This window comes from Heteronotia binoei, chromosome 2, assembly GCF_032191835.1.
Source record: "Heteronotia binoei isolate CCM8104 ecotype False Entrance Well chromosome 2, APGP_CSIRO_Hbin_v1, whole genome shotgun sequence".
In the NCBI taxonomy this organism is placed as follows: domain Eukaryota; kingdom Metazoa; phylum Chordata; class Lepidosauria; order Squamata; family Gekkonidae; genus Heteronotia; species Heteronotia binoei.
The window spans coordinates 27,564,877-27,591,290 of NC_083224.1; the positions used below are offsets into that span (position 1 = coordinate 27,564,877).

General features: G+C 41.8%; 1 protein-coding gene across 1 annotated transcript in view; it reads left to right on the top strand.

Moving 5' to 3' along the window:
* The first annotated feature begins 46 nt into the window (after nucleotides 1–46).
* LOC132566044 (synaptonemal complex protein 2-like) overlaps nucleotides 47–26,414 on the top strand; it is a 54,677-nt gene continuing 28,309 nt past the window's right edge. The window contains exons 1-14 of the mRNA XM_060230707.1: nucleotides 47–102; nucleotides 1,973–2,091; nucleotides 2,200–2,573; nucleotides 4,166–4,290; nucleotides 5,812–5,848; nucleotides 7,763–7,836; nucleotides 7,930–7,987; nucleotides 16,228–16,283; nucleotides 18,072–18,123; nucleotides 19,162–19,336; nucleotides 20,824–20,888; nucleotides 21,643–21,804; nucleotides 22,017–22,221; nucleotides 26,125–26,369. Coding sequence (XP_060086690.1) covers nucleotides 80–102; nucleotides 1,973–2,091; nucleotides 2,200–2,573; nucleotides 4,166–4,290; nucleotides 5,812–5,848; nucleotides 7,763–7,836; nucleotides 7,930–7,987; nucleotides 16,228–16,283; nucleotides 18,072–18,123; nucleotides 19,162–19,336; nucleotides 20,824–20,888; nucleotides 21,643–21,804; nucleotides 22,017–22,221; nucleotides 26,125–26,369 — 1,770 coding nt within the window. The 5' untranslated portion in view covers nucleotides 47–79. The remainder of the gene's footprint in view (nucleotides 103–1,972; nucleotides 2,092–2,199; nucleotides 2,574–4,165; nucleotides 4,291–5,811; nucleotides 5,849–7,762; nucleotides 7,837–7,929; nucleotides 7,988–16,227; nucleotides 16,284–18,071; nucleotides 18,124–19,161; nucleotides 19,337–20,823; nucleotides 20,889–21,642; nucleotides 21,805–22,016; nucleotides 22,222–26,124; nucleotides 26,370–26,414) is intronic.

The following is a 26,414-nucleotide window of genomic DNA, read 5'->3' on the forward strand; positions in this document are numbered from 1 at the left end:
TGAGATTTAATGTCTAACTTGATGTGTGCCTGTGATTCATTTAGATGAATTAAATGATATTGTTCCTGATTCTCAACCCATGGGCAGGAATGAAAAACCTTTGTAAGTATTGAGAACAAATTATAAATAATTTTTAAGAATATTGGCTGTATTAAAAGCAATAAACATTGGTATGCACCGTTCTTTTCCTTTGGTATAATTTAGAAAGGCATATGACTAATTATGTTGTATCTTGCTCTCAAATTAGGGCTCTGATAAAGTTTATCTGTGTCTTACATGGCATAAAGTTTATCCTGTGTCTTACACTCCTCCACTTGCACCTGCTGGAATGGCCTTGGCTTAGCCGTTAGCTCTGGCAGAGGTTGTCCTTGAAAGAGCAGCTGCTGTGAGAGCCCTCTCAGCCCCACCCACCTCACAGGGTGTCTGTTGTGGGGGAGAAGATATATAGGAGATTGCTGCTGAGTCTCTGATTCAGAGAGAAGGGCAGAGTATAAATCTGCAATTCCTCTTCTTCATAAAAGCATTAATTGCTTATTACAATAATGAATTACTGGAGATAATTGAAGACAAATCCAAGATCATGGTGTTCACAAATTCAACAAGACATCAGATAAAACATAGAAAATCAGTGCATACAAACTAACACTTATAAGGAGCCTCTGTGAAAACTGTATTGGAGATGTATTGGTATTTTACTCTGATGTTTAATTCTTAATTTGTTTTTATCGTGTATTGCCTGTGGGCTGTTAGAATCATAGAATAGCCACCTGGGAGGTTCATGGAGGCAGGATGGCATGAAGCAAGGTTTGCAAGTGATGAAATGGGCCTGGTTCATGACAAATTTTGTTTGTAATTCAGTTTGTCCCCATCCCTCATCAGAACTTACGGTATCGCTTTTTAAGATGGTGTTAACGATGTCCTTCCACCCTCTACATTGGACAAACAGTCCAGTCCCTTTGACAAAGAATTAATGAACATAAGTCAGACATCAGAAACCACAATGCATCATGTTTCAACAATGCTCTTCCACCCTCTATATTGGACAATCAGACCAGTCCCTTCGACAAAGATTTGATGGACATAAGTCTGACATCAGTAACCACAACATTAAAAAACCAGAGGGGGGACATTTTAACCTTTGAGGGCATTCAGTTCTTCACCGAGGAATAGCAGTTATCTTACAAAGAAATTTTAAAGGGAGATTAGAAAGAGAGACTGCTGAATTGCAACTGATAATGGCACTCAAGACAATGCATCCTCCTGGACTGAATCGAAACCTAGGCTTCCTGTCTCGTTACCAATTCTGATTTCTCTACGCCTACTACCTCTCTGTATATCACACCTAATTCAATGATACATGCTATTTACACTTGTCTGCTAATGTCATTTGGCATCTGACATTACTCCACTCTCCAGGATATAAGGACAGATGGCAATTCTGAATATGGCTATGCTTTTGGAGGAACAGATTAGTATAATGACTAGGGGTAGGTCAGGCTATGGTTACGAGGGTCTTAGTTACATTCAGGCTGACTTGCTATAACATGTTCTACTGGGACTGCCTCTGAAGAGTGTCCAGAAACTAAAACAGTTTCAAAATGCAGTAAAGAGAGTTCCAGTGGAGACCTTACTGGGTCAGGTTTTTTGGTTACCAGTTAGTTACTGAGCAGAATTCAAAGTGCTAGTGATAATCTTTAAAGCTCTGAATATTCTAGAAGCATGAAGGTATTTGATGTACCACTTCTCCGGTGGTCTGGACATGGTCTTCTCAGTGATAGTGCCTTCCGTAACACTGTTTTAAAAATAATTTTAAAGTGTGTGTTTTCTGTGCATTATTATTTTTAAGCTGCCTCGGCCACTGTTTGTTAAAAGGTATGGTACAAGCATTGTAAATACATACATATTTGGCAATAAACATATCAATAAAAATGTTTGTAATTAGTAGTTAATAAAATGGAATTGCTTTTTTTAGATTACCTGGTCTTCTGGAAAATACCACTGCTGAAATTAAATCCCAGAAAAAGCAATCATGTTGGGTACCTGAGAAGTTAATATCACACTGTAACAGGCAGAATATGAGTACATCAGGAAGTACGTTCTGTCAAGGTTACCCTGTTCATAATAACCTTGTTTAATATTGATAAAGACTTTTTTATCCCATTTTTAACTTAAACTGTTTTTCTTTCTTTTTTGAATTAGTTTCTAATCTATCTGAGAGAGCAGCCAAACAAAGAGCTTTTTCTTCAATATTCGAAATTACTTCTCCAACGTTAAGAAATGATCAGTGTTGCAATGGAGAAATTGTGGAGCAGAAGCAAAATGAAACCAATAAGCTACCAGTGAAAAATGGCAAGACAAACAGTCCAGAGTCATGGAACAATTTTAAGCATTTGGAAGAAGAAGTATCAAAAAGTAGCTCAAAGATTGTTCCTAGTAAATCTCAGATATCACTTAATGTGGGCAGAAAAACCAGAAGTTCAGTAGTAAATTCAGAATTAATTGAAACTAATGATGAAGTTGGTGTTGATGCTTGTTCCTTTGGGAAGGAAACTGCCAATAAGAAAGCTGAACAGGTGAAAAGGCAAAGCAGCCCAAAAGTCAAATCTTATCTAATAAAAATTAAAGCATGAACTGTTAATATAACGTTCAGGAATATCTCCATTTTAATTTCACTTCTATAGTATTTCCTAATTTGCATGTACATTTGAGTACATGTCATGTGGACACAGGCTATGCTTTGGACAAGCATAAGCTGCTGCCTTCTGTAAGCAATCAATGTCTGCAGGCTGGACAAAAGGCCAGCAGTTCTGATCCTGATCCCCCCCCCCCCCCTCCACATTGTTGTATGCATAGTCAACTCATCTGAATAAGGCTAACATGATCTGAAAGGCAGGGACCTAGGTAGATAATGGGTTCTGCTTTCACATGGAGTTGAAGAAAAGTGGACTCCAGGAGAAAGCAGAACTTCGGTCCGCATGGAACTAGTGATCAGAAGGAAGTTGTCATCAAGGAAGTTGGAGGGCATGGCCCTATGAGCTAGCAGGCCTGTAGCTACAGTGGAGCCTGAGAAGGGCCTGGCCTATCCTTTCAACCCCCCCACCCTTTGAACTATATGGCCCCTCCATTGGAGGGCCCCCAATTTGTTCCCTTTGCTCACTGCCACTCTGAACAAGTAATAGCATTGCTGCAGGTATTTTTGAGTTTTTTTCTCTCCCCTAACACACCTTTCAGAGCAAAGCGGGGGGGGGGGGGGAGAGTCAAGAGCTCTCTGTTTCTCTGAGGGATGGGCACATAAGAAAGGGGTGGGGAGACCAGAGCTACTGTCACTGCCCAGGTAAAGGGGGGTTAGCTTGTGGAACTCAAGGCAGCTTACAGTTCTGAGAGCCCTGGGCTGCCAAACTAGGTGGTCACCCAGCCCCCACCCCCCCAAACAACAAAACCTGTGGGCCCTACCAAACATGAAATCCTGGCTACGGCCCTGTGAGCTAGGAGGCAGAGGAGCACAGAGTTGTTAACTCTTGAGTCTAGACTGATATAGGGATTGTGTCTAGGAGTGTCACAGAAGAGGGATTTTCCTGGTTTGGGGCATGTAGTTGTCTAACGCCATCACATCTCTCTTATGAGATGAGAAGCAGCATGGGTAGGATGCTGATTCTTCCATATACTGATTTGAACTAACCAGCCAGTTTAACTGCAAACCTACAGTATCCCTTTCTGTGCTAGCCAATATATGCAACCTATGAGCATGTGCTGGTTTAAATGAAGGAAGGTAGACAGGCTGCAATCTTAAACAGTGAACTTCTTGCATGATAATGGAGCTGTTTTTAATGCTTCCATGTAGAACAGGCTTATATATCAGCCAGATAATGAGCTGCAGGAAATAGTTTCAAAACAACTTTGACATTGTGACTGTTAGTGTGATGACGATCAGACTGTGGCCACAGTACAAAAATCCTGCTCCATTAAAGAGAGTCAGTAGCCTCAGTTATGCAAAGATTTTCTTCATGTTGTATAAATTCTCTGTTTTCCATTACTGGGATTCCTCAGTTATGGATTCCGGCAGAAACAGGCAGACTTTGATTCTCTGTTCTGTATATCAGAAGTTATGTTATTTTGCTAATCATGTTTTCTAGTAGATGTAACAAATATTTCCAAAATCTTACAGAGAGCAAAATCAAAAGCAATGGTTGAAGCAACAGACATGTTAATCAGTAAAATCAGTGACAGATACAAACTAAGTGAGGGTGCAAAAAGTACAAGAAAATTGTGCCAGTCATTTTCTCACAGAAGGTAATGTATGCATATTTTCTTTCTATAGCGACTTCAGTGGGTTAGCATGCTAAGGAAATATATGCAGTAGGAAATGCAGATGTGAAATAAATGTTGAGGAACCAACTTGTGCATCATGCACTTATCCTCTGGAATGAATCTGAACTTCACAGTCAGAATTCATCATGAATTAGTACTGAAAAATTAGCTATCTGAAAAATGGGAAAACAAACTGAGAAGAAAACCGTGACATTAGCCGTCACTCTGATGCTTGCCGCTTGCCTTTCGGTGGCACACCAGATGCTGCTTCAGAAATGGTCAGAGGCTGAGTCCAGAATGAGGGAGTGATCACAGCTAATGCTCCCTCTAAGCTGTGGAATCTTGTGAGCAAACATTCTACTCTGTGAGCTACTGGCATTAAAGTTGTGAGCTACTGCATAAATTAGTTCACTCTGGGGCCATTTTTCCTGAGTTAAGACAAAAACGTGTGAGCCAAAGGCTAAAAATGTGTGGCTCACACTAACTTAGTTTAGAGGGAACACTGAGCACAGCTGGATGTTACTATTTTATTCCATAATGGATAGTCAGGAGGAGCATCATCATTTTATTAAATACTGAGAGTATAGTTATTCATTGAATAGTGAGAGTATTGTTATCATTCAAAAAGTTGCATTGGGGGGGGGGGATTTCTATCACACTTATTGTAACAGCCTTGCTGCTAATATCCCCCTGAGCTACTTCGAATGGAAAATAAAGCTTAAAGATACAGTGGCTCATAAGAAAAGACAATTATCTATTAAGAACTGGGATTTACTTATTAGTGCCTCTACTGCCTCTAACAGTATGCTTTTCTGGTCATTAGTTACTGGTGCTTCTGATGTGAAGAGCCACTGTTCTAGACATTCCATTCCTGCCACGGTCTGGATAGACCACTTCCATCATTTATTTTTTGACCCTCTGACCATTGTATTTTAATAACTATTGGAAGAATACTACCAATTTAGTGGACACTAACCATGCCCTTTCAGAAGGAATTAAAAAACAATCTTTGAAGTGCATCTCTTCCCAGAGGCAATTCCCAGTTCCTCCCTGACACCATTCCTGATTTTGGTAGTATTGGGAATAGAAAGATTGGAACTGAGAATCATGAAGGGGGGGGGGGTTGCAATATATGATATTGCCACTCCAATATGATGTAGGAAACATTGGACATTTGATTAGGTAATATTCAACTTTATATTCCTAATCACACCATCTCCTAGCTTTTCGTGGCAATCCTATTGATAAAACAACTTTCCAGATACAAAGAGCTGAGCAGCTGTATAGTGTTATTAACAATAGAATTAGCTGGTGTACTTCTGTATTCAATGTGTTATGGCAGCAACATTTACTTGTAAACTAGTTTCACAAAAGACAGTAGGATTTTGCAAGGATGGTGTTTTTGATCATGACAATGGTAGTTTGATTATTTCTTTGCAAATGCATATCTCTAATATTTATTTCATTATATTGATTATTATATTTGATCCACTTTTCTTGTAGAGCATCTTTAAATAAATCTGGTTTCAGTCTCAGTAAGGTATGCTTATATTTTCCTATATTAACAAATATAGAAAAGTTTTTCAAAATTACATATATATTAAAAGTACATTAGGGATGGGACCTTGGAATGAAAATCTGAACTGAATCCATTTTTTTACATTCTGCATCCTATTTTTAGCAATAGCATCAATTAATAATCTGTGGAAATGGCCCTTGTACCTTTGCTGTCTGCTTTTCTCCATCATGCGGACAGCGGTGAGAGGGAATGAGAGACTGAGTCAGTTGATAATGTAAATCATATGTACTTTTATTTAGATAGAAACATTAACAGCCTCTGAAGCACACTTTGGCAATTGGTTTGTCAGAGCACAGCGTTGCCCCAGTCATTGCATGTCTCCTGAATTTGTCCTAGTAGCAAGTCAGTTCCTCTGCCCATAAGATCTTTCTTTCATTGAAGTGATACATTGCATCTTCCATTAAACATAGTAGCAAGGTCATTATTGGAACCATATCTATAGGAGCCCCTGATTTGGATCAGGATGAGAGGAGTAGGTAAAACGAGTGTAGTGAGTTTAAACCCACCCCCCTGCCCACTTTGTACATTTCTTCATAGTCTTCATGCATCACACTGATAGGTTTTGTTCCAGTGCAGAGCCATGACTTAGAGCTTTCCAAATCTAATTGTTAGGTCTGGAAAAAACACCTCTTTCTCAGACGCAGTTTGGACTGTGCACATCCAAAAAGGAGGAGTCATGTCATCTTGCTCAGCTCTCTTTCATCTGCCACAGTGGTAGCATTAATTGGAAGACACTGTTTCCCCCTTTAGGAGTTGTTTTGTTTGCAATACAGTTAATTATAGTTGTAAATGGATATTGTTTTCTCAGTATGCTATGCTACAGTGCCATCTTTAAATGTTGGTAGCAGTGTAGGAGAATGGTTCCTTCTTTAGATACAAAGTTGACACTTGCAGGTATTGTGAAAAGTTTAAGAAATAGGAACACAGCCTCTTATTTTGTGGGCTGTCCTCTCTGAAAGGCCTTAATGGCTCAACATTAGGATGAACTTCCTGACCGTTAGAGCGATTCCTCAGTGAAACAGGCTTCCCCGGGAGGTGGTGGGCTCGCCTTCCTTGGAGGCTTTTAAACAGAGGCTAGATGGCCATCTGACAGGGATGAAGATCCTGTGACTTTGGGGTAGGCATTTGTGGGTTTCCTAGCAGGGGTTGGACTAGATGACCCTGGAGGTCCCTTCCAACGCTATGGAACTAAGCAGGAAGGCATGACACCTCCCCTTTATGAACTAAGGAACTCATGACACCTCCCCTTTATGAGTGCACAGATTGAGCTGCGACTTTGAGAGATGTTTTGCACCCAAAAGCTTACTTTTCATATTTCTGAATTGCAGCTCTGTAGAGGAGCAAAAGTTCATCAATGTGAATGATTTTATTTATTTATTTTATCAAATTTATATCCTGCCCTCCCCTGACAGGCTCAGTTAACAACAGTTAAAAACAACATAAAATATTAAAAACAGAATATGCAATGATGGGCTTCAGGAACGGCAAAGATAAACAAAATGGGGGCCTGTAGAAGAAGGAAGAAATCAGCAGAAATTGCCATTCCCTCTTAAATAAACTCGTGTCCTTGAGTCTTTGGAATATGTGGTTGGGTACAAGTTGGTATTGTGTGTATCTTTCTTAGTTTGCAAAGAATCTCATCTTGAATTATTTAAAAGGGCTATTAATATTCTATTTGGATTTTCAAGTAGGATACGTACTTTGTTATGTGTAATAAACATCACAGCAATTAGCTTAGTACTTTTTTGTCATTTTAAGCAAGAGCTCAGAAAAATTGTTTTGCTTTCCTGGTGTGAGTCCTGCTTAACTAAAAGAGACTTGCATGTGTGGAGCAGAGTGACAGCCCTGAATTCCTAACCGTTGTTTTACATCTAGAAAAAAAGTCAGAACAGAGGTTCTAAAAACCTGAAATCTGAAACTGTGCTTAACATCACTACTGGACACCTGATGTAAGTAAAGAGCAATATCATACAAGTATGAACTTGTTTCTAGGTGAAAATTATTGATTGGTGCCCTCAGTACAATTTTCTGTCTTATTCTAGGGATGATGTCTACAATTTTAACCTCAGTGGATTCGATGAGCCTACAATAAAGCTTGGAGTAAGATTACCATTTCAGTAAACAGTGCAGTAATCAAAGGATAATCCTGAAATAAGGTCACGTTTTGGGGCAACCCTACTGTTTTGTAGGATGAGATGTTGCAAATCAGGCATCCTATTTTGGAGTTCTGTTCAAAGGCAATATCAGTTATTTAGTTCATTATATTTTTTCCAGGGGGAGGAGAGATTTTGATTTTCTTCCTGATTTTCTTCTCCATATATGTTCTGGTCCTGATCACATTTCTTTTTTAAAAGCTTAAACTTTCTTCCATTTCAAGTTATGTCTAAGACAATATTGTCATTGAGAGCAGTTTAGAAAACTGCTGTAAATATTACAATGACATTTTTTCACATCTTGCCCATTTTCAATGTATTTTATTCATGGTAGGAGACCATTATTCAGTTATGGTTACAAAAACTGATCATTCATTACAGCTACTATTCCCAGGGGCATATTTCCAGTTGCATCAAATTTACTTTCAGCTAGTTCAGAAGGGTCTGGAAATGAATGCAGATATATATCCAACTTGACCTAAACAGAATCTATGGAAAGCTGTTCACATATGGGAAAGTTTGCTCACATATCTCTTACTACTGTGGGGTACAAATTTATATCTCACGTATCAGACCTTTCTGAAAGGCTTGTCTTTAAAACATTAAATATAATAATATGGAATGTTTAAAAACAAAATTTAAATCAAAATAACTAATTATTACATTAATACAGATAATCCAAAAGAACAATTAAGCCCCTAAAATCTGTAGTCAGCAACCTCCTATCCCTATTTACCAATGTCAGGTGTTAACAGAAGCTTTATGAAAAGGATATCTGTTCAGTAAAAGAATGCAGGCAAAATCTCCTTTGCCAGAGCAATAGCAGACAAAAATTCTCTATATATGACCACTAATCTGATCTCTTGAATATGAGGCACATGAACTAAAATTCCTCCAACTGATATAAAAGAGATTCATCTGAGAAAAGTTGTTCATAATATTGAATGTGGGTATCAAGTTGGAAAAGATATCAATTGAATTCTCTGCTGCATATAATTATTTTCTTACATACACATTGCTGTGAGCTTTGTGTTTGCCTATGTATTATGAGAATGTTAGCAATACACAGCAATGCTGCATAACCAGATTAAAGAGTAGTTAAAAGTTTCTTTAGGAATTAATGTATTTGACAGGAAAGAGGAGAGATTGAGATGAGTTCCTAACTACATCTCTAGCTTAAAGAGAGGGTAAGACTGAGTGTGGCACTTCCAAGAAGAAGGTGGAAATTGCCCTGAGAGCAGCAATCTGGTGACAGACAAGGAGTGACAACAGGAGAGAAGGTGCTGACCTCACTATTCTATCAAATTGTCTTCTTGTTACTCCCTGCAGGGTCTTCTCTTCTTCTTTGTACACCAGACATTGCCTTTTCCAACAGATGTATTATATTCTCAATATTTGATTAAGGAAACGTTATTTTGTTGAAGTATTTAATTAAAATTGGCACCATGCTAAAGTTTTTAACAAATGTCCTAAATGGATACTTTGCTATAAGTATATAGAAATTGTTTTTAATTATTAGAGGTATTTGGCTTAAAAATTACATATAATGTTTCCTGTGCTGGTTCAGACATGTTAGCTATATATCTTCTTCGTGATCCTTGTGCAGTCTACACACTTGGGTTTGTGCCCTTTGCTCGAAGCCAACCTCGGAGAACTCCAATAGCAGTGAAGCATGTTTTTGGCGGGCTCCTCTCCCGCTCCGGGGAGCAGGCACACAGTGCGCATGCCTAGAACGGGGGACGAGCTCCGCCTCCTGCTCAGTTTCTTTTTTACCGCCGCCCTTACCGGACCTCGTTGCGTTAGCTCCTCCACAGTGTTTCTCCTCACTGTCCTTCGTCTTTTCATCACTTCAACTTCTCCACTTCCTAAAAACAAAAAAAGACCCTCTGTGAGTAAAACTTTCTTCCTTTCGTCCCCTCCCCCCCCCCCATCCTGGCAGACAATAAGGGGACTGCCACCTTTTTTAAAAGGTGTCTAAAGTGTCGGGCTAAGCTCCCACCCACAGATGGACATTCATACTGCCTCCTGTGCCTGGGAGAGGGACACAAAGTTGACACCTGTGTCCACTGTAAGGGGTTTGGCAAGCAGAAGCAAAAGAACCGAGCTTCACGCCGATAAAGCCATTTGCTTGGGCTATCTCTGATGCCCCGATCCTCTGCTTCGAAAGCCTTACCGCCTCCCTCCCAAAAGGAGCAGGGAGATTAGGCTTTGTCAGCCGCTTCTCATAAAAAGAAGCATAAGACCGATAAAAAGACCAAACATCAGTCTACGACTCTGAAAGCTCCAAGATGTCAGAAATGGCTGCCTCGTCACAACAAGCATCGGCTATCATCCTGATCTCGACTTCGACTTCTAAAGCATCAATTTTGACTTCTACGGCCCCTACAGCTACAATACCGGCAGGCTTGCCTATCACTCCATCAACTACAGCACCATCAACGACAGCAGCGCCTTTTGCTTCGACAGTTCCCCTGGATTCCTCCACCGTCATTGTGATTCTAGATAACAATGCTGTCGATACCCAACTCTTGCTTTCTGCTGCGGCGACCATAATTAAAGCCCTCGATTCAGCTGGATCAGGTCTACAATATCGATTGGGTAACTAACTACCTGCAGAGCCAGCAGAGTGAACGGATTGGTTTCGTGAAGTGCCTAATTTGTCTCTTTTGAGCCATTCACCTTGGCTCCCGCTTCTGAAACCTGCCCAGTTCACCTCCCACAGAGCTCCTCTCAGCAGGTCTTGCTCGCGCTCCAGACATGCCTGCTCATGCTCGCGGCCTCAAAGTTGATCAACTTCCAGGCTTCGTTGTTCGACTTCTAAAGCTTCTCATCGAAGCCAATGCCACTCGCACTCAGCTTCCAGGCGAAGGCGCTCGACTTCGAGGCGAGAGCGCTTGACCTCAAGAGCATCCCATAGGAGGTGTCATTGCTTGAGATCAATATCGAGGCGTCGTTCGACTTCAAGGCATCGTCGATCGACCTCTAAGGCTTCCTTATAGGGACAGGAGCCACCGTTGATCTCGATACCATTCAGTTCATCATCGGCGTTATTCACCGACTCCTACACCCTCTAGAACACCTTCCCCAGAAGCATATGCTAGATGGTATCACTGTCACTACCCAAATGGCAAATCTTCCTTTCGCACCACTTTTTCTACTTCTAAACTGGCAACAGTTAACACAAAGTCTACTGTTCCTCAGCCGCCTAAACTCACCCCTTATCCAGTATCCAAAGATTCAGCGGCTGCTGGAGCACCTTCGCAACTCCCCTCTCCTATTCAGGAACCGATATATATGCCAGATGACCTCCTGCAGAAGGACCTGTCGTCCCGGCTCCTAAGGACACAGAGGATCCGTGCTCGGACTCTTCATCGTCAGCCTCTTCCTCTTCTGAAACTGATGATCCATTGCTTCCAGAACACCCTGATGATATCACTCCTCCTAGTCCGTTGTCACCATCTGATGGAGCGAAACCTTACCTGGAAATGATCACTAGGATGGCTGAGGCTTTACACATCCCTATCAATACTGATAAAATAGAAGTCATAGACTTAGTTTACAAACTCATCCAAGACCAACTGCCACCAACAACGCTGTTGCCCATGTTGCCTGTGCACCTTGCGACTGAAGGAAGCTTGGAAAACTCCTGCCTCCATCCAACCCACTTCCAAACGTCTTGACGCTCTCTATAGAGTTCAGTCTTCTGATGCAAAGTTTTTGTTTTCGCATCCAGCACCAAATTCTATGATAATACACTCTGCCTCTAAGTCCAAGTCTACTCGACACCCCGTGCCTCCCGAACGAGAAGGCCTCAAATTGGACGCCTTGGGTAGAAAGCTGTACTTCACCACCACCACATTAAACAAGCTTCATACTTATTTAGCTTACTTTTCCGCTTATAGTTTTAACTTAACCAACCGCCTGACGCCACTGCTGACCAGCCTCCCTGATTCTGCGCTACCTCAAACATCAGGTATCCAGGAAATGTCTGCTGTCTCCCGTCAGCAAATAAACTCACTGAAACATGCAACATCATGTTCCTCAAGAGTCTTAGCTACCTCCATTGCTATTCGTCGCCATGCTTGGCTCCGGTCAACCACATTGCAGCCTGATCTTAAGACAAAGGTTAAAGATCTTCTCTTTGATGGGAAGGGTCTATTTCACACTACCACGGATACAGTCCTCTCCAATGTCAACAACAGCAGGAAGAAAGCTAAGCATCAAGGAGTTTCCACCCCAACTTCCTTGTCCAAGCCTTACAGGCCCAGGCAGTGGTCCTCTCAAAGGAGATATTACCCTCCTAAATCTTCAGATAATTGGAGGAGAAAGCCATTCTCTTCTACATCAAGACTTACCTATTCCAACAAACCGAAACCAAACCAGTCCAAGCGTTCATCACCAACCAACAAGCAGTCAGTTTGACAGCCTTGTTCGTCCAGAATATCCGTTGATCCCCACCCCACCCCTCCCAGGAACCAGACTTTCTCCCTTTCAACATCTTTGGGAGTCCATAACAACAGATGTCTGCGTCCTCACAATCATCAGAGTGGGGTACGCCATTGAATTTTCTGAGTGGCCCGTATTCCCTCATTTTGTTCCAACTCCTCTCTCACCAGTCCTACACGACGAAGTATCCTCCTTATTGTCCAAAGGGGGTTTTGAGCAATAAGGGGGTTTTGAGCAATAAGGTATCCTCCTCATTGCTCAAAACGGGTTTCTATTCACGGTACTTCGTCGTTCCCAAGAAAGATGGAGGAAAACGCCCCATCATGGAACTGAGAGATCTCAACTGCTTTATACACCCCCAGAAATTCCGGATGATCACCCTTCAAATGATCCTGCAACTGCTACCAAAGGATGCCTGGTTAGCTTCCTTGGACCTGCAAGATGCGTATTTTCACATCACCATTCAACCACACCATCGCCACTACCTCAGGTTTACAATAAGCCAACTTCACTACCAATACAAGGCCCTGCCCTTTGGCCTCGCTGTAGCGTCCTGAGTGTTCACAAAATGCATGATCGTGGTAGCAGCAGCACTGCATCAACAAGTAACTTAGGTATTTCCGTACATCGACGATTGGCTGATAGTGGCAGCATTGGCCAATCAGCTACAGACGGATTAGGGTTTGTAGAGTCTTTCGGGATCAAGTGCCGTGTTCTACTGGAGAAAGTTTTCTCCAGTAGAACACGGCACTTGATCCCGAAAGACTCTACAAACCCTAATGATGTTACCAGCCGTGAAAACCTGAAATCTTTGATAGCTACAGACGGACATTACATCAACCTTGCAGCTCCTCAAGGACCTGGACATTTCTGTGAACTTTGTGAAATCACATCTACAGCCCACCCAAATCTTCTGTTTTATAGGCGCTATCGTCAATAGAATAACATTCAAAGCTTTTCTGCCTTTGGACACAGCCCAAACCTTAAAGAACTTGATCCAAACCTTTTTTCTCACTCCGACACAGACAGCGGAGTCTGTTCAACGTTTGTTAGGCCTCATGGTGGCCACAACTGCGGTAATCACATTTGCCAGTCTCAGAATGCGACCACTGCAGCTATGGTTTCTCCACAATTTCAAGCCTATGACTCATCCTCAAACTTTACTTCTGACTATTCCAGAGGATGTCCTTCACTCTTTGAACTGGTGGCTGCTGGCCCACAACATACTGAGGGGCAAGGACTTTCAACTTTCTCCGCCCACTCAAATGCTAACGACCGATGCTTCTCTCAGTGGCTGGGGAGCCCACTGCAGGAACTTCACAGCACAAGGATCCTGGTCCATGACAGACAGTGTGAGGCACATCAATGCAGTAGAGCTTCTGGCTGTGCACCATGCACTGAAAATCTTTCCTCTTGCACCTGACAGGCCGACATGTCCAAATAGCCTCAGACAATGTCACTACTGTTTACTATATAAACAAACAAGGGGGCCCGAGGTTGCCGTCCCTTTGCAAACAGGCCCTCCTTCTGTGGAACTGGTGCATTCACAGCAACATCTTTCTCTCTGCAGTACATTTACCAGGAATAATGAACACTCATGCAGATGCACTCAGCAGATCAAGTCCCAGCGACCTGGAATGGACAATCAGCGATTGTTACCTTCATCCCATCTTCCAGGTATGGGGCCTTCCACAGATGGACACATTTGCATCTCGAACCATTGTGAAATCTTTTTCAGCAGGGGTCCCCAAAGGACCACTCGTTACGGGACACCTTTCTTCATCGTTGGTCAGGAAATTTATTTTACATGTTTCCACCAATACCGCTGATATCCAGGACCATGCAAAAAATACAAATGGACCACATGGACTGCATACTGATAACCCCGTGGTGGCTCCGTCAGGCTTGGTTTTCCCCTCTTCTGCTTCACTCTCGAGGGATTTACCATCGCCTGCCTCTAGCTCCCGACATTCTGACTCAACACAAAGGGAATGTCTACCATCACGAGCCGAAATTTTTCCGGTTGACCGCCTGGAGGATCAAACCTTAGAATTCCTTCCAGAAGTCAGAGAAGTGTTCTGGAATGCAAGGAAGCCTTCAACACACAAATCCTACCAATTGAAGTGGAAGCAGTTCTCAGTCTATGCGGGAAAGCGGGCTGTAGACCCATATACGGCACCATTATAGATGCTCTTTTCTTATCTGCTTTCCCTCTCTAGTTCTGGCCTTAGTTTTTCTTCTCTAAAGGTCCATCTATCTGCCATTTCGACTTTCCACGTCCTGGTGGACAATTCATCAGTCTTCTCGCATCTGCTGTCCAAGGCATTCCTGAAAGGTTACTCACATATGAAACCTTCCATCAAACCTCTGATCTCCCCATGGAGTCTCTCTCTTGTTCTCACACAGCTCATGGGAAAATCCTTTGAACCACTAGCCACGACTTCCATACAGCATCTTTCTTGGAAGATGGCTTTCTTAGTGGCCGTAACATCGGCTAAAAGAGCAAGCGACATATCAGCTTTCAGATCCGATCTGCCATATACTGTTTCTCACAAAGATAAGGTGGTGTTGCGCCCTGATCCAATTTTCCTGCCCCAAGTTCTGTTGCCTTTTCACCTATTGCAGTCCACTGTATTGCCAACTTTCTGCCCGGATCCTACGGACAACATCCAGAGAGCTTTACGCACACTAGATGTGCGTAGGGCACTCGCCTTTTACTTGCAAAGGACAGCTGCCTTCAGGACAGACTTAAGACTATTTGTGGCCTATGGTGTTCCTTCACAGGGTACCAAAGTGTCACCTCAATGCCTTTCCAAGTGGGTGTCTTCCACTATCAGGCCATGCTATGAGAATGCAAAAGAACCCTTACCTGAAGTCATCCGCAGCCATTCCACTAGAGCTGTTTTGACTTCCTCTGCCTTCTTACATGGGGTTCCTCTGGAAGACATTTGTGCAGCAGCTACTTGGTCTTCTCCTGCTACTTTCATTACGCATTACTCCCTTGACGTGCGTTCTAGGCAAGATGCATCCTTCGGAAGATCCGTACTTTCATCTATTTTCCAGTGACTGCAGTGGCACTGGTTCTCAGGTGAGCCTGTAAGAAGACATGCTTATATGTCAGTAATCTGTGTTTGGTTCTAGGTTGCTCAGATCTTCATACCAGCACCCACCATCCAGGTATAATAGCTTGCTAATCACGCAAGTGTGTAGACTGCACGGGGATCGCGAAGAAGATAAACAGGTTGCTTACCTGTAACTGATGATCTTTGAGTGGTCACCTGTGCAGTCACACATGACCCGCCCAGCCTTTCCCACTGCTGGCACTTCCTTCTACTTACCTGCAGCTGGACTTGCTAGTGGCAGCTGGAAGAAACTGAGCAGAAGGCAGAGCTCCTACCCTGTTCTAGGCATGCGCACTGTGTGCCTGCTCCCCGGAGCGGGAGAGGAGCCCACCAAAAACATGCTTCACTGCTATTGGAGTTCTCTGAGGTCGGCTTCGAGTAAAGGGCACGAACCCAAGTGTGTAGACTGCACAGGTGACCACTCAAAGATCATCAGTTACAGGTAAGCAACCTGTTTTTCCTTGATGTTTTGGTAAACTGCACTTTGAACACTTGTTAATTTTAGTGAGGGAAAAACTGAAGTCCATGATACAGTCTTTACATCTAGAGGGGGTAGGAAATCAGTTGAAAGGAGGATCATAATGTTTGATTTTTTTTCTTTTTTATATTTACATTTTAGATCCAAGAATTTCATGTTACTAAATTTAAAGCTACCACAAGTCTTTCCAAGAAAATGTAAGCAATATCATCTCTAATGCGCTGTTAGTAGTAATTGTTAGTAGTAGCACTACTGGTGTAGCTATAAGTGTGGTCAGGAATATCATTCATTCTGTAGTCCTGCCTGTGAAACATTTCAGTTCTGCTCAAGTTTACACTAAGAAAGCCTGAGTACAAAAAAGAAACCCATATGCCTCTTGCTTGAGTGCTAAAGGGTTAGGTTTTCTGCCCAGCTAAGGGGACAAAGGTAGTCAGGGTAATAACCCATGCCAACAGCATCACTTAAAAAGCAACGAAGTGCCTGGACAAGTTAGGAAGAAATACTGAGAGTCTCAGAGAGAATAAAATCAAAGATAAATTTATTGAGGAGAATAATTAGCAAAACTCAGCCACTCAGGGTAATATCAAGTGTGCAAGATCAACACTTGAGATGGCCATAGAAAGAGCTAACATACCTGACCGAGCAGCATGTATCATTCAAGAAAGGGGAGACAAGAGACCAGAGAGGTTGAATAAGAGGTTAAGCAAGGGCAATAGCTACCTGCCATGCAGATTCCAGTAAAAGCTCCTGTTCCCAAGACACAAGTCACAACATCCAAACAACTAATAGTTTCCAAAAGGTAACATCCAGGCAAGCACAATATTCATCATGGCAGATGCAGGTTTAAACTTACAAAAATATGGTTATTTAGAGCAAATCAGAAGCATGTGGTGTTCAGAACAGGGTAAGGTTAACTAACAGGTATGCCTTGGGATAGGCTGAAGGTGAGTAGTGGGCTTGAGGAGGGCCTAGGTAAATTTCCGTGTAAGGAAAGAAAGTAGAGGTCTCTGGGTGAGTAGGTGGCATGTGGAAGGCAGTTTTAGGACCAGAATACATGATATCTGTGACATTGAGACACGGGTGCTTGACCTGACTCACTGCAAATGGGATTGGTGTAATGTGGTTTCTGATGCAAAAGCAGTGCAGTAAGGAAGCATGAAGCCCCTTCTTTCTCAACACACCACCTTCAAGGTGAGTTATCCCAATCCTATGTACGACATGAACTCCTATACGGCTCCCATGTTGTGACTCAGGTCACACATATTATGTATTTTGTCCCTTAGCTCATTGAGTCAGAGTTTAGCCAGACAGTTCGAACAGTCCAAGTCAGATCATTCTGGACTGATAATCTCTCTGTGGGGAGCACTCCTTTTTGATCATCTTGTTGGACTGTTGAGAGTCCATGATTAAGTTTCTAAGCCAGTTTGGTGTAGTAGTTAAGTGCACAGACTCCTCTGGGAGAACCAGGTTTAATTCCCCACTCCTCCACATGCAACTGCTGAACTGACCTTTGGTCAGTCATAACTCTCAGAGCTGTTCTACTCAAGAGCAGTTCTTTCTCTCTCAGCCCCACCTACCTCACAGGGTATCTTGTGGGGAGGGGAAGGGGATTGTAAGCTGCTCTGAGATGCCTTCAGGTAGTGAAGGGAGGGGTATAAATCCAATCTCCTCTTCTTCTAAGACTAAGTGTTGGATGAGGTTTGGTTGCTCTCAGGAGCTACTTATACCCAGTTTTGCCATCTTTCTGCTATTCTCAGTCTTTGTCTCGGAGATAGCCTGAAAATTGTTTTCTGTGTCTGGCAGAGAGAAGCTGGTATTGACACTAAAGTGGAGAGAAGGGGAGAGGTTTGTCAAACTGCAGGCTTGTTGACAACATCACACAGTAGCTTCTTTTTGGTCACAGAAATAGGACAAAGTAAATTAATCCAAGTGAAATTTTGCTTATTTCAGTTGTAATTATTATAATAAATCCTTCTTTATTTCAGAAATCATGAAGACGAAGAAAAAAGTAGAACCCAAAAGAAACAAGATAAAAAGGTATTTTAAGACAAGATCACTAATTTATGCATTTTAATTACTTGTGCAAAGATACACAAACCGCACAAAACCCTAGAATATTGCTATATCAAATACTATTGTAACAAATCGGCTAACAGGTTCTGTGAATTCTCAGCTTTCTTAAAAATAAAATGCAAAGCTCTAGCACCTACTATTGCAGAAATATAAGAGGAAGGCATATCATCAAAACAAAGGGGCTTGATGCTTACTTTAAACTGAAATCTGAGAATTCACAGAACCTGTTACGTCTTGTTATAATAATACAATATTCTAGTGTCAGTATTTTTAAAAAAATGCAAAAGCCCCAGTGGTCCAGAGGACTGGATGGTCACTGCTGGGGAACTGTAACAGATTTACCACTATCTTTTGTAATTCCTGTCTTTGGGGGCCTGTTTTTTGTTTTGGTTGTTTTAATTTTGTATGTATGTATATTTGCCAATTAAGTGACCTTTCATATGTCTGATAAAGTGGGCTATAGTTCAGAAAAATGGATGCCACAATTGCTAGTCTGTACTGTGCTGCAAGACACTTTGTTGTCAGAGATTGTTTCCAGCACTCCCATCAGCATCTTCTCTACGCTTCCTCCCTTTTCTACCACTGCCTTCATTTTTGGCCCACAAGATGAAACTGCTGATTGCCAATAATCTGGTATTTGTTTGAAATTCCAGTTACTAAATGGGAGTCCACTATAGCTCTTCCAATGAAGATGAGTTTGATTGACTGTCATTCCTCTCTTTAAAATCTTGTACGGTATGTGTTTAAATAGAAACTGTGGTTCTGATCCAGTTAAAATTAGTTATGACAAATTTTGGAGCCTTATAAACATCGACCTGAGAGTATTGAATAATATTTTTGAGTAACCATACACAGATGTGCATTGTAAGTCCCATCACCAGCAAAGAAACTTGTTAACCGTGTCTAATACTTTATTGATTTCAGTTGGATCTAGTGAGTCTGCCTTTGCTAGATGGTACCCTATAATAGATAAATGGTTTACAGTATTTTCTTGTTTTGTAGGATGGAACAAATAAAAACAGGAAACATCTTTTTAGTGACACAGACACAGAATACAGAGGTGATGACACTAAGACAGATATTAGCTGGCTACGAGAATCAAGTGGAAAACCTAAACCTCAGTTGGTAGATTACAGTAGAACCAAAAACCAGACAAAATCTAAAACCCATGAAACAAGTAAGATATTTATGATAAAAACGTTTATAAATACAATATTTATCTACATCAAAATAATTGGTATAGTTCATATAAAGAAAAACAAATACCTTGTGATGTTAGCTATGTTATCCTGCTACAGTATCTTAAAAATGATTCATTTTCAGATTCTGTAACTTCTTTGTGGTTTCTGTGCATAATAAATTGGCCTCAAACTTGTACAGAATGTTGTTCAGAATGTCCTAGATCTAAGCTAAAGGACATTTTAATACTCCCCTAAGGGGAGGGGCTCCAGCATGCATGCCAGGGGAGGACGAAGCAGTCCCTTCTTGCTTGATTCATCTCAGCTATTGTAGTAGCAGTGTTAGGAATGTTCTTTGAGGAGTTAAGCTTTTCTTCTTTCAAAAACTTCCCTTTCGTTTTCCTCTGTTTTTCCCTATGGTGGGAAAAACTACCCCAGACAACAGTGGGAAAAACTACCTCAGACTTTCAGCAGAAAGTCAATTGTGGTGAGGGTGCTTGCTTACAAGGAACATAACAGTGCTGTGTGCCCAGCAGAATGAGTGCCACTGTGGCAGTGGCAGTGCAATACACAGGATCTTAGTTTAAATTAGAGAATCTCTGTGATTTACAAATTGGGGTGGGGGCTTTCTGCAGGGACTGCAGCACAGAACCAGTGCATTGAATGCACTAGGGATCATATCAGTACTTGATATCATAAATTCACACATAAAGCATATTTTATGGATATACTTTACTGTTAAGTGTGAATAATTTTGGCAACAGGATCTTGGGGTATGGGTGGACTGTAAGCTAACTATGAGCAGTCAGCGTGATGCAGTGACAAAAAAAAAAAGCAAATGCAGTCTTGGGGTGTATCAACAGAGGCATAACATCCAAATCACAAGATGTCATAGTCCCATAGTACGCTGCGTTGGTCACGACACACCTGGAGTACTGTGTGCAGTTCTGTAGGCCTCACTTCAAAAAGGATGTGGACAGAATGGAGCAGGTGAAGAAGAGCACAGGGAGGATGATCAGGGGCCCTATGAGGAAAGGCTGATGGACTTGAGAAGGTTCATTCTGGAGAAGAGGAAGCTGAGAGGGGACATGATTGCAGTTTTTAAGAATTTGAGAGGCTGTCACTTAGATGAGGGCAGAGGACTGTTCCTTTTGGCAGAAGAGGATAGAAGTTGCAATAATGGGTTTAAATTAAAGGTAGAATGGTATCGGTTAAATATGGAGGTGGGGTGTGCAGTAAGAGTAGCTCAGCATTGGAACTGGCTGCCTAGGAAGGTGGTTAAGTTCCCCCTCACTGGCAGTCTTCAAGCAGCTGTTGGATAAACACTTATCAGAGATGCTTTACGCTGATCCTGCATTGAGTTGGACTAGATGGCTTATGTGGCCCCTTACAAGCCCTATGACAGACAGACAGATAAGACTTTTAATATATATAATATATAGTTCGTATAAAGAAAAACAAATGCCTATGTTGGCTTTTATTTTAGATAAATCCCCTGTGTCAACAAGCATTAAAAAAGTGTCTCAACAAAAGAGAAGCAAAAGTTATAAGGTATGGTAACCTTTCAAATCTTATCTTTTTAGAAGTAATAAGGCTGAATCTAGCCAATGTATGTGTCGTCACCTTCGACCCATGGTGACCCTCTGAATTAATGACCTCCAAAACATGCTATCATAAATTAAGAAACATTTAAATATTTATGACCTTTCTGATCACTTAAGTAACATTTCATCATCTGTAAGGAGATGTAGACTGTGTTTCTTATAAAATGACACATAACTTCAAAAGCAGCTTACATAGGTTTTCATACAATTATTTTTGAAGCTCCATTCAGTTTCCAAAACAATTTGCCTTATGCCAGATGGGTAAGGTTGCTGTTTTAGAAGTGCACATCTCCTTAGGAATATACATAACTACTCTGGCCATACTTTGAATTATTGATTCCTGATTTCTAAGGTATTGTATAAAGTAGTGTGCAACTGTACTGTTGCATTAAGCCCATAAGTGTCCAGCCACCCACTGCCAGCCTCCCTTTATGGCTTTCTGGGTCTATTTTCAGCAGAATCAGATGTTTTCCAAGTGAGTGGTGACTGGTGAGGTTCTAGTGTTTCAAGGCAGTTTAAAAGCAAGCAGTACATTTCTGCATGCCGCCACGAGATTCTTAAGACTTTAATTCTTTGTAATCTCATATTCTTTCTGAAATTGTATAAGCTGCTATGGGAGGCCTGATGTAGGTGTGCATTTAATAAATGTTCAACACAGTGTTCAAGATTCACTTTTTAAAGTTCCTATTTCAAAACATCAGAGTGAAAACGATGCAGCCAAAAATCCACCACCAACTAGATTACGGCAACCTAGAAGAGCAGCAAAAGTCAAAAAGAGTTATAAAGAACTCTCAGATTCAGAGACCGAAAGTGACGAGGCATCTTCAATACGCTTAATTAAAAAAGACTTGGTTAAAGGACATGTAAGCATTATTTTTCTTTAAAGTATTACGATTTTTTTTAGATTTTATTCAGCTTTTCTTTTTAAAAGAAAAAGTACTTTTAACTTTATTTTCAGGAACATTATGTAATCTTACAGAATATACTAATGTTAAAACAGGTATAATAATTCAATTGTTCATTCGTTGTCCTTTGTACTCAGTTAAATATGTTTGATAAATTCTTATACCTCTAGCTAGAAAACAGAAATATCGACAACAAAGATGTGAATCTGCTGAAGTTTAAGCAGTGTGTCATTTCCAGAGGGGCAACAAAAGGACAATCTGTTAAGCAGCCAAAAAAAAATTCAATTAAATCAAACAATGGCTTGCCCAAAAGTGAAACAGAATTATCACCAATGCCTTCATCTGAAAGCCCCGGTTCTGTAGAGATAATGAGATGTAAGTATTTCATAATCTTGGTTGTACATTTGAATAGCTCTGACTTACTTCATGCTATTACTTCATGAGATGTAAGTATTTCATAATTTTGGTTGTACATTTGAATAGCTCTGACTTACTTTATGCTGAGTGAAACAATTATTTAAATTTATATACATGTGCCTTTGTTTTAGGGATTTTGAACCTGTTGATCTTTTGTTCTTTTGCCAAATTCTTCCTGTAAAAAATTCCTTATCTAAAAATGCAGGTTTACTCTATAGCAACATTTTTCTCTCCGATGGGGACCTGAAATTATTTATGTTGTTCTCCTCTCTTACACTTTATACTCACAATAGCCCTGTGAGGTGGGTTAGGCTGGGTGTGTGTGATTGGCCAAAGGTCACTCAATAGACAGAGCAGAATTCAAAGCTGGGTCTCCCAGATGCTTATCCACTACACCACACTGGTTCTCACCTGAACTGTTACTTTATCTTCATGGCTTCTGTAAACTCCTCATTGGGATGGCTTTGGCCAGATGCAGAGATGTTTTCAAAAGTTGGAATATGAGGAATGCCTCCAATAGGGTTTTCCCACCTGATCTTTTGTATCATAGCAGTACAAGAGCATGCCCAGGCCTGTAGCTTCAGTGGGGCCCAGGGGGCCTAGACTACTCCATTCAACCCCCCCTCCACCTGTATGGCCCCTCCAGTGGAGGCCATCCAATTTGCCCCCTTTGCTCACGGCCACTCTCCGCTGCTCTGAACAAGTGCAGCATTGCTACTGTAAGGGCTTCAGATTGGCACGGGGTGGGGGGTTAGAAGCCTACTTGCAGCCAGATCTCTCTGGAAGGTTTACTGAGTTAGACAATTTTTTTTTTTTGGGGGGGGGGGTGTAGCTTTACTTGAGAAGTAGAGAAAATGTTTAGGGCCAAACCGGGTGGCCCCCTGCTCCCCCCAAACAAAAAATGCTGCCTTGGGCTCCACCGAACATGAAATCCTGGCTATGGCCCTGAGCATGCCTTCCATAAGTTCTCTTCTGCTGCAGAGACACATTTAGTTCTCTTCTCCTTCTTTGCCAAAGTAGCACAAAGAGCACTTCTTAAGAAATGTTCAGGGCATGACATGAAAATAGTTGTGACTGACAACCACTTACTTTGTCTCCTCAGACTTTGAGATACTCATAATGTGGTTTCCTGCTCTATTTGTAAGTTCAAACCTAAAGAATATATTGACAGGGCTCCTGTCCCAAGGCTGCTGTTAGAAAGTGTTGGCAGCCTGGGACATCCAAGTGTTCACACATCCTGGCACAGCTTCAGACCAAGAATCATGAGCTGCTGCAGTTCAAAGATAAGAGCCATCATCCCTATGTACATTCAGCCTACTCCTTTGCTGTAACTGGGCCTCGGAGCCTGTCAGAGCTACCTTTAAATAAATCTAAATTGAAGCACAAGGACAAGATTCCGCCTCCATCTTGTGCCCCTCTTTCTGCAGTCAAAGGAGAAGGCACCATCCTAGAATGGGCCAGCTGATGGGGTCAGCTCCTTGTGTGCTTCCCTACTTAGCGTTGTATTGTTAGTCCCTCAGCTTTAAAAGGTCTCAACTTAAGCATCAAAGTTTAAGTCTAGCCAGCAGATTCATGAACTTTGTCTGGGTCCCTGCTCAACATTTATAAAATGCACTGTTTAAAAATATTGCGATAATTAGAATGAAATGTTATCAGTCCAGCCCAGAAAGTTCCAGGGCTTTCTGCTTCTGTTAAGCCACATCACTACCTCTCTGCTAGTGCGAGCAAGCTGCCAAAGCCAGATCTTGCAGCGAAGTGATTGTTTTAGTGAATAAGTACCTTGCAGAGTTCCTGTTAGGTCTGTTCATGGGAAAAAGTTGGTTAGTTTTCTAGAACCACTCCCACATGTTAGACAAAAGCGCAGACAAAACTCATTTGTGTAAATTATGTGGCATTGAAACATGGGGGGCGGGAAACCATGTAAAATTATCTAAGGATAATTGAGAGCTGCTAAACCCCAAAAGTTGGAGAAAGTTTTATGCATGCTACAGGAGATCCCACAGAAAAGCTCTCTGATCTCTACTTGAACCAATTTGAACACTATTATTTTAGCGTTCACCCTATTTTTGTTGGCTTTTACCCCATGAGGTGCCAGACGTCGATGGATAAAAACAGAGGCAAACATTCCAATTTTTCCTTGAGGAAGATTCTGGGAAAGTTATTGTTTTTTAATGGTATTTTGTGTCCCATATTGGCTTTCTCTGTGAGTTGTTGGGTTATTGGTTATTTATCACTAGGGGTGTGCAAGTTTTTAAAGTTCTGTATTTTTTTGTTGTTGTTTGGGTCTATTGGACCTGGAAATACTGGATTCCATTACCAGTACAGTACTTGAAGCCAGGATTTTTGAAAATCCTTATTTTGTGTGTGTGTGGTGGGCGGGGTGTCCAATAGACCTGTGAAGAAAAATACCAGATTTATTATTTTAATTTTTTTTTGCTTCTCCTGTAGCCTGGTCTAAACTGTGCTGCAGGAGAAGCCAGCTCTAGGATCTGCATGTCACGGGGGATTGCTCCCATGACACATACACAGATCTTGGCTGGGACGGCCTCTCCTGCAGCACAGTTTAAACTGTGCTGCAGAAGGAGCCAGATCCAGGATCTGCATGCCTTAGGGAGATCCCTCCATGACCGTTTTCGCACACAGCTTACCTCGCAGTCACAATCCTGTTCCCTCCGCAGCGTCCGGTCGGATTTCCCACCATCTGCGCCGAAGTTACAGGAAGTGCCGTGGCTTTTGCGCAGCAAACGTAAACCACCAAAACCCAGTTTACGTTTGCTACGCAAAAGCCGCAGCACTTCCTGTAACTCCGGCGCAGATGGTGGGAAATCCGACAGACGCTGCGGAGGGAACAGGATTGTGACTGTGAGGTAAGCTGTATGCGAAAACGGTTCATGAGGCACACAAATCCTGGCTGGGATGGCTTTTCCTGCAGTCCAATTTAAACCAGGCTACACGAGGAGCAATGCTGTGGATCTGCATGCTGTGGGGCAATTGTTCCCTGAGGTATGCAAACCCTGACTGGGATGGAAGAGCCAGACCCCCAGGTTTAAACCAGGCTGCAGGAGGAGCCAGCTCCTGGATTTGTGTGCTGTAGGGAAATCACTTCCCAAGGCATGCAGATCCTGGCTGGGACAGCTTTTCCTGCAGCCCAGTTTAAACAGTCTGCTCCCCATGGCACAGGCGATGCTGATCTTTGGGCTGTCTTCTGTAGTCCCGTTTATCTTTAAAGGGACTGAAGTAGAAGCCTGATAAGCAGCTGCCTGCCCCCTCCAGTTTTCCTGGGAAGCCAAAATATACCTGAAAAATACTGATAAGATGTTTTTCAGGTATATTTTTGGTTTGGGTAGACTCAGATGCACACCCATATTTATTGCTGTTTGCTCTCAATGCACACATTGCAGCTTACATTAGTAATTTTAGTAAGGGTGAACTCCAGGTTTCCCTAGGCTTGACAACTGGATTTTCTGTGGTTGTGAAAAATGTAATGCTAAACAAAGCAATGAAAAGAAAAAGATGTACCACAGAATAAAAATTCCTGTAGTGAAGAAACATAGTTCATTGCCAGAGCTCATGCTTTGCATGCAGAAGGTCTCAGAGTCTGGGCATCTCCAGTTCAGGAGTTTCTGATCTTGGAGAACTGCTTCCCATCACAGAAGACGTTACTGTACTAGACAGAACAGTAGCCCAACAAGAGGCAACTTTTTATGTCCATCAGTCCTTTCAGTTTCTTTTCAGGTATGTTTACTAGATAAAATGTTATGTGCAAATGACAAAGCTTGCCACTTCTTCTCCTACCAGCCAGCCAGTTGTTGGATGTAGTATTATGTCTCCAATATGTAATATGTCTTTATATTCCTTTAGGTTCTGAAAAGGCTGCCGATGAAGAATCTGCTCAAGAATGTGTTTCAGTGAGAAGATCGCCTTCATTGTCCTTTCTTCAAGAGCTCACACCCGAAAAAGAAGGAGCATTTTGCAGTATTAAAGAAATCACTACTTTACTTAATACAAATAAAGAGAGTGCACAGTTGAACCAGCTCCTTGAAAAGGGCAAAAAATCGGTGTCTGAAAATGAAGACCTGTCACCTGCTTTAAGCCCACTGTCTTTGGTAAAAGAACACGTGATTGAAAAGAATAATTTCCACCTACATCAC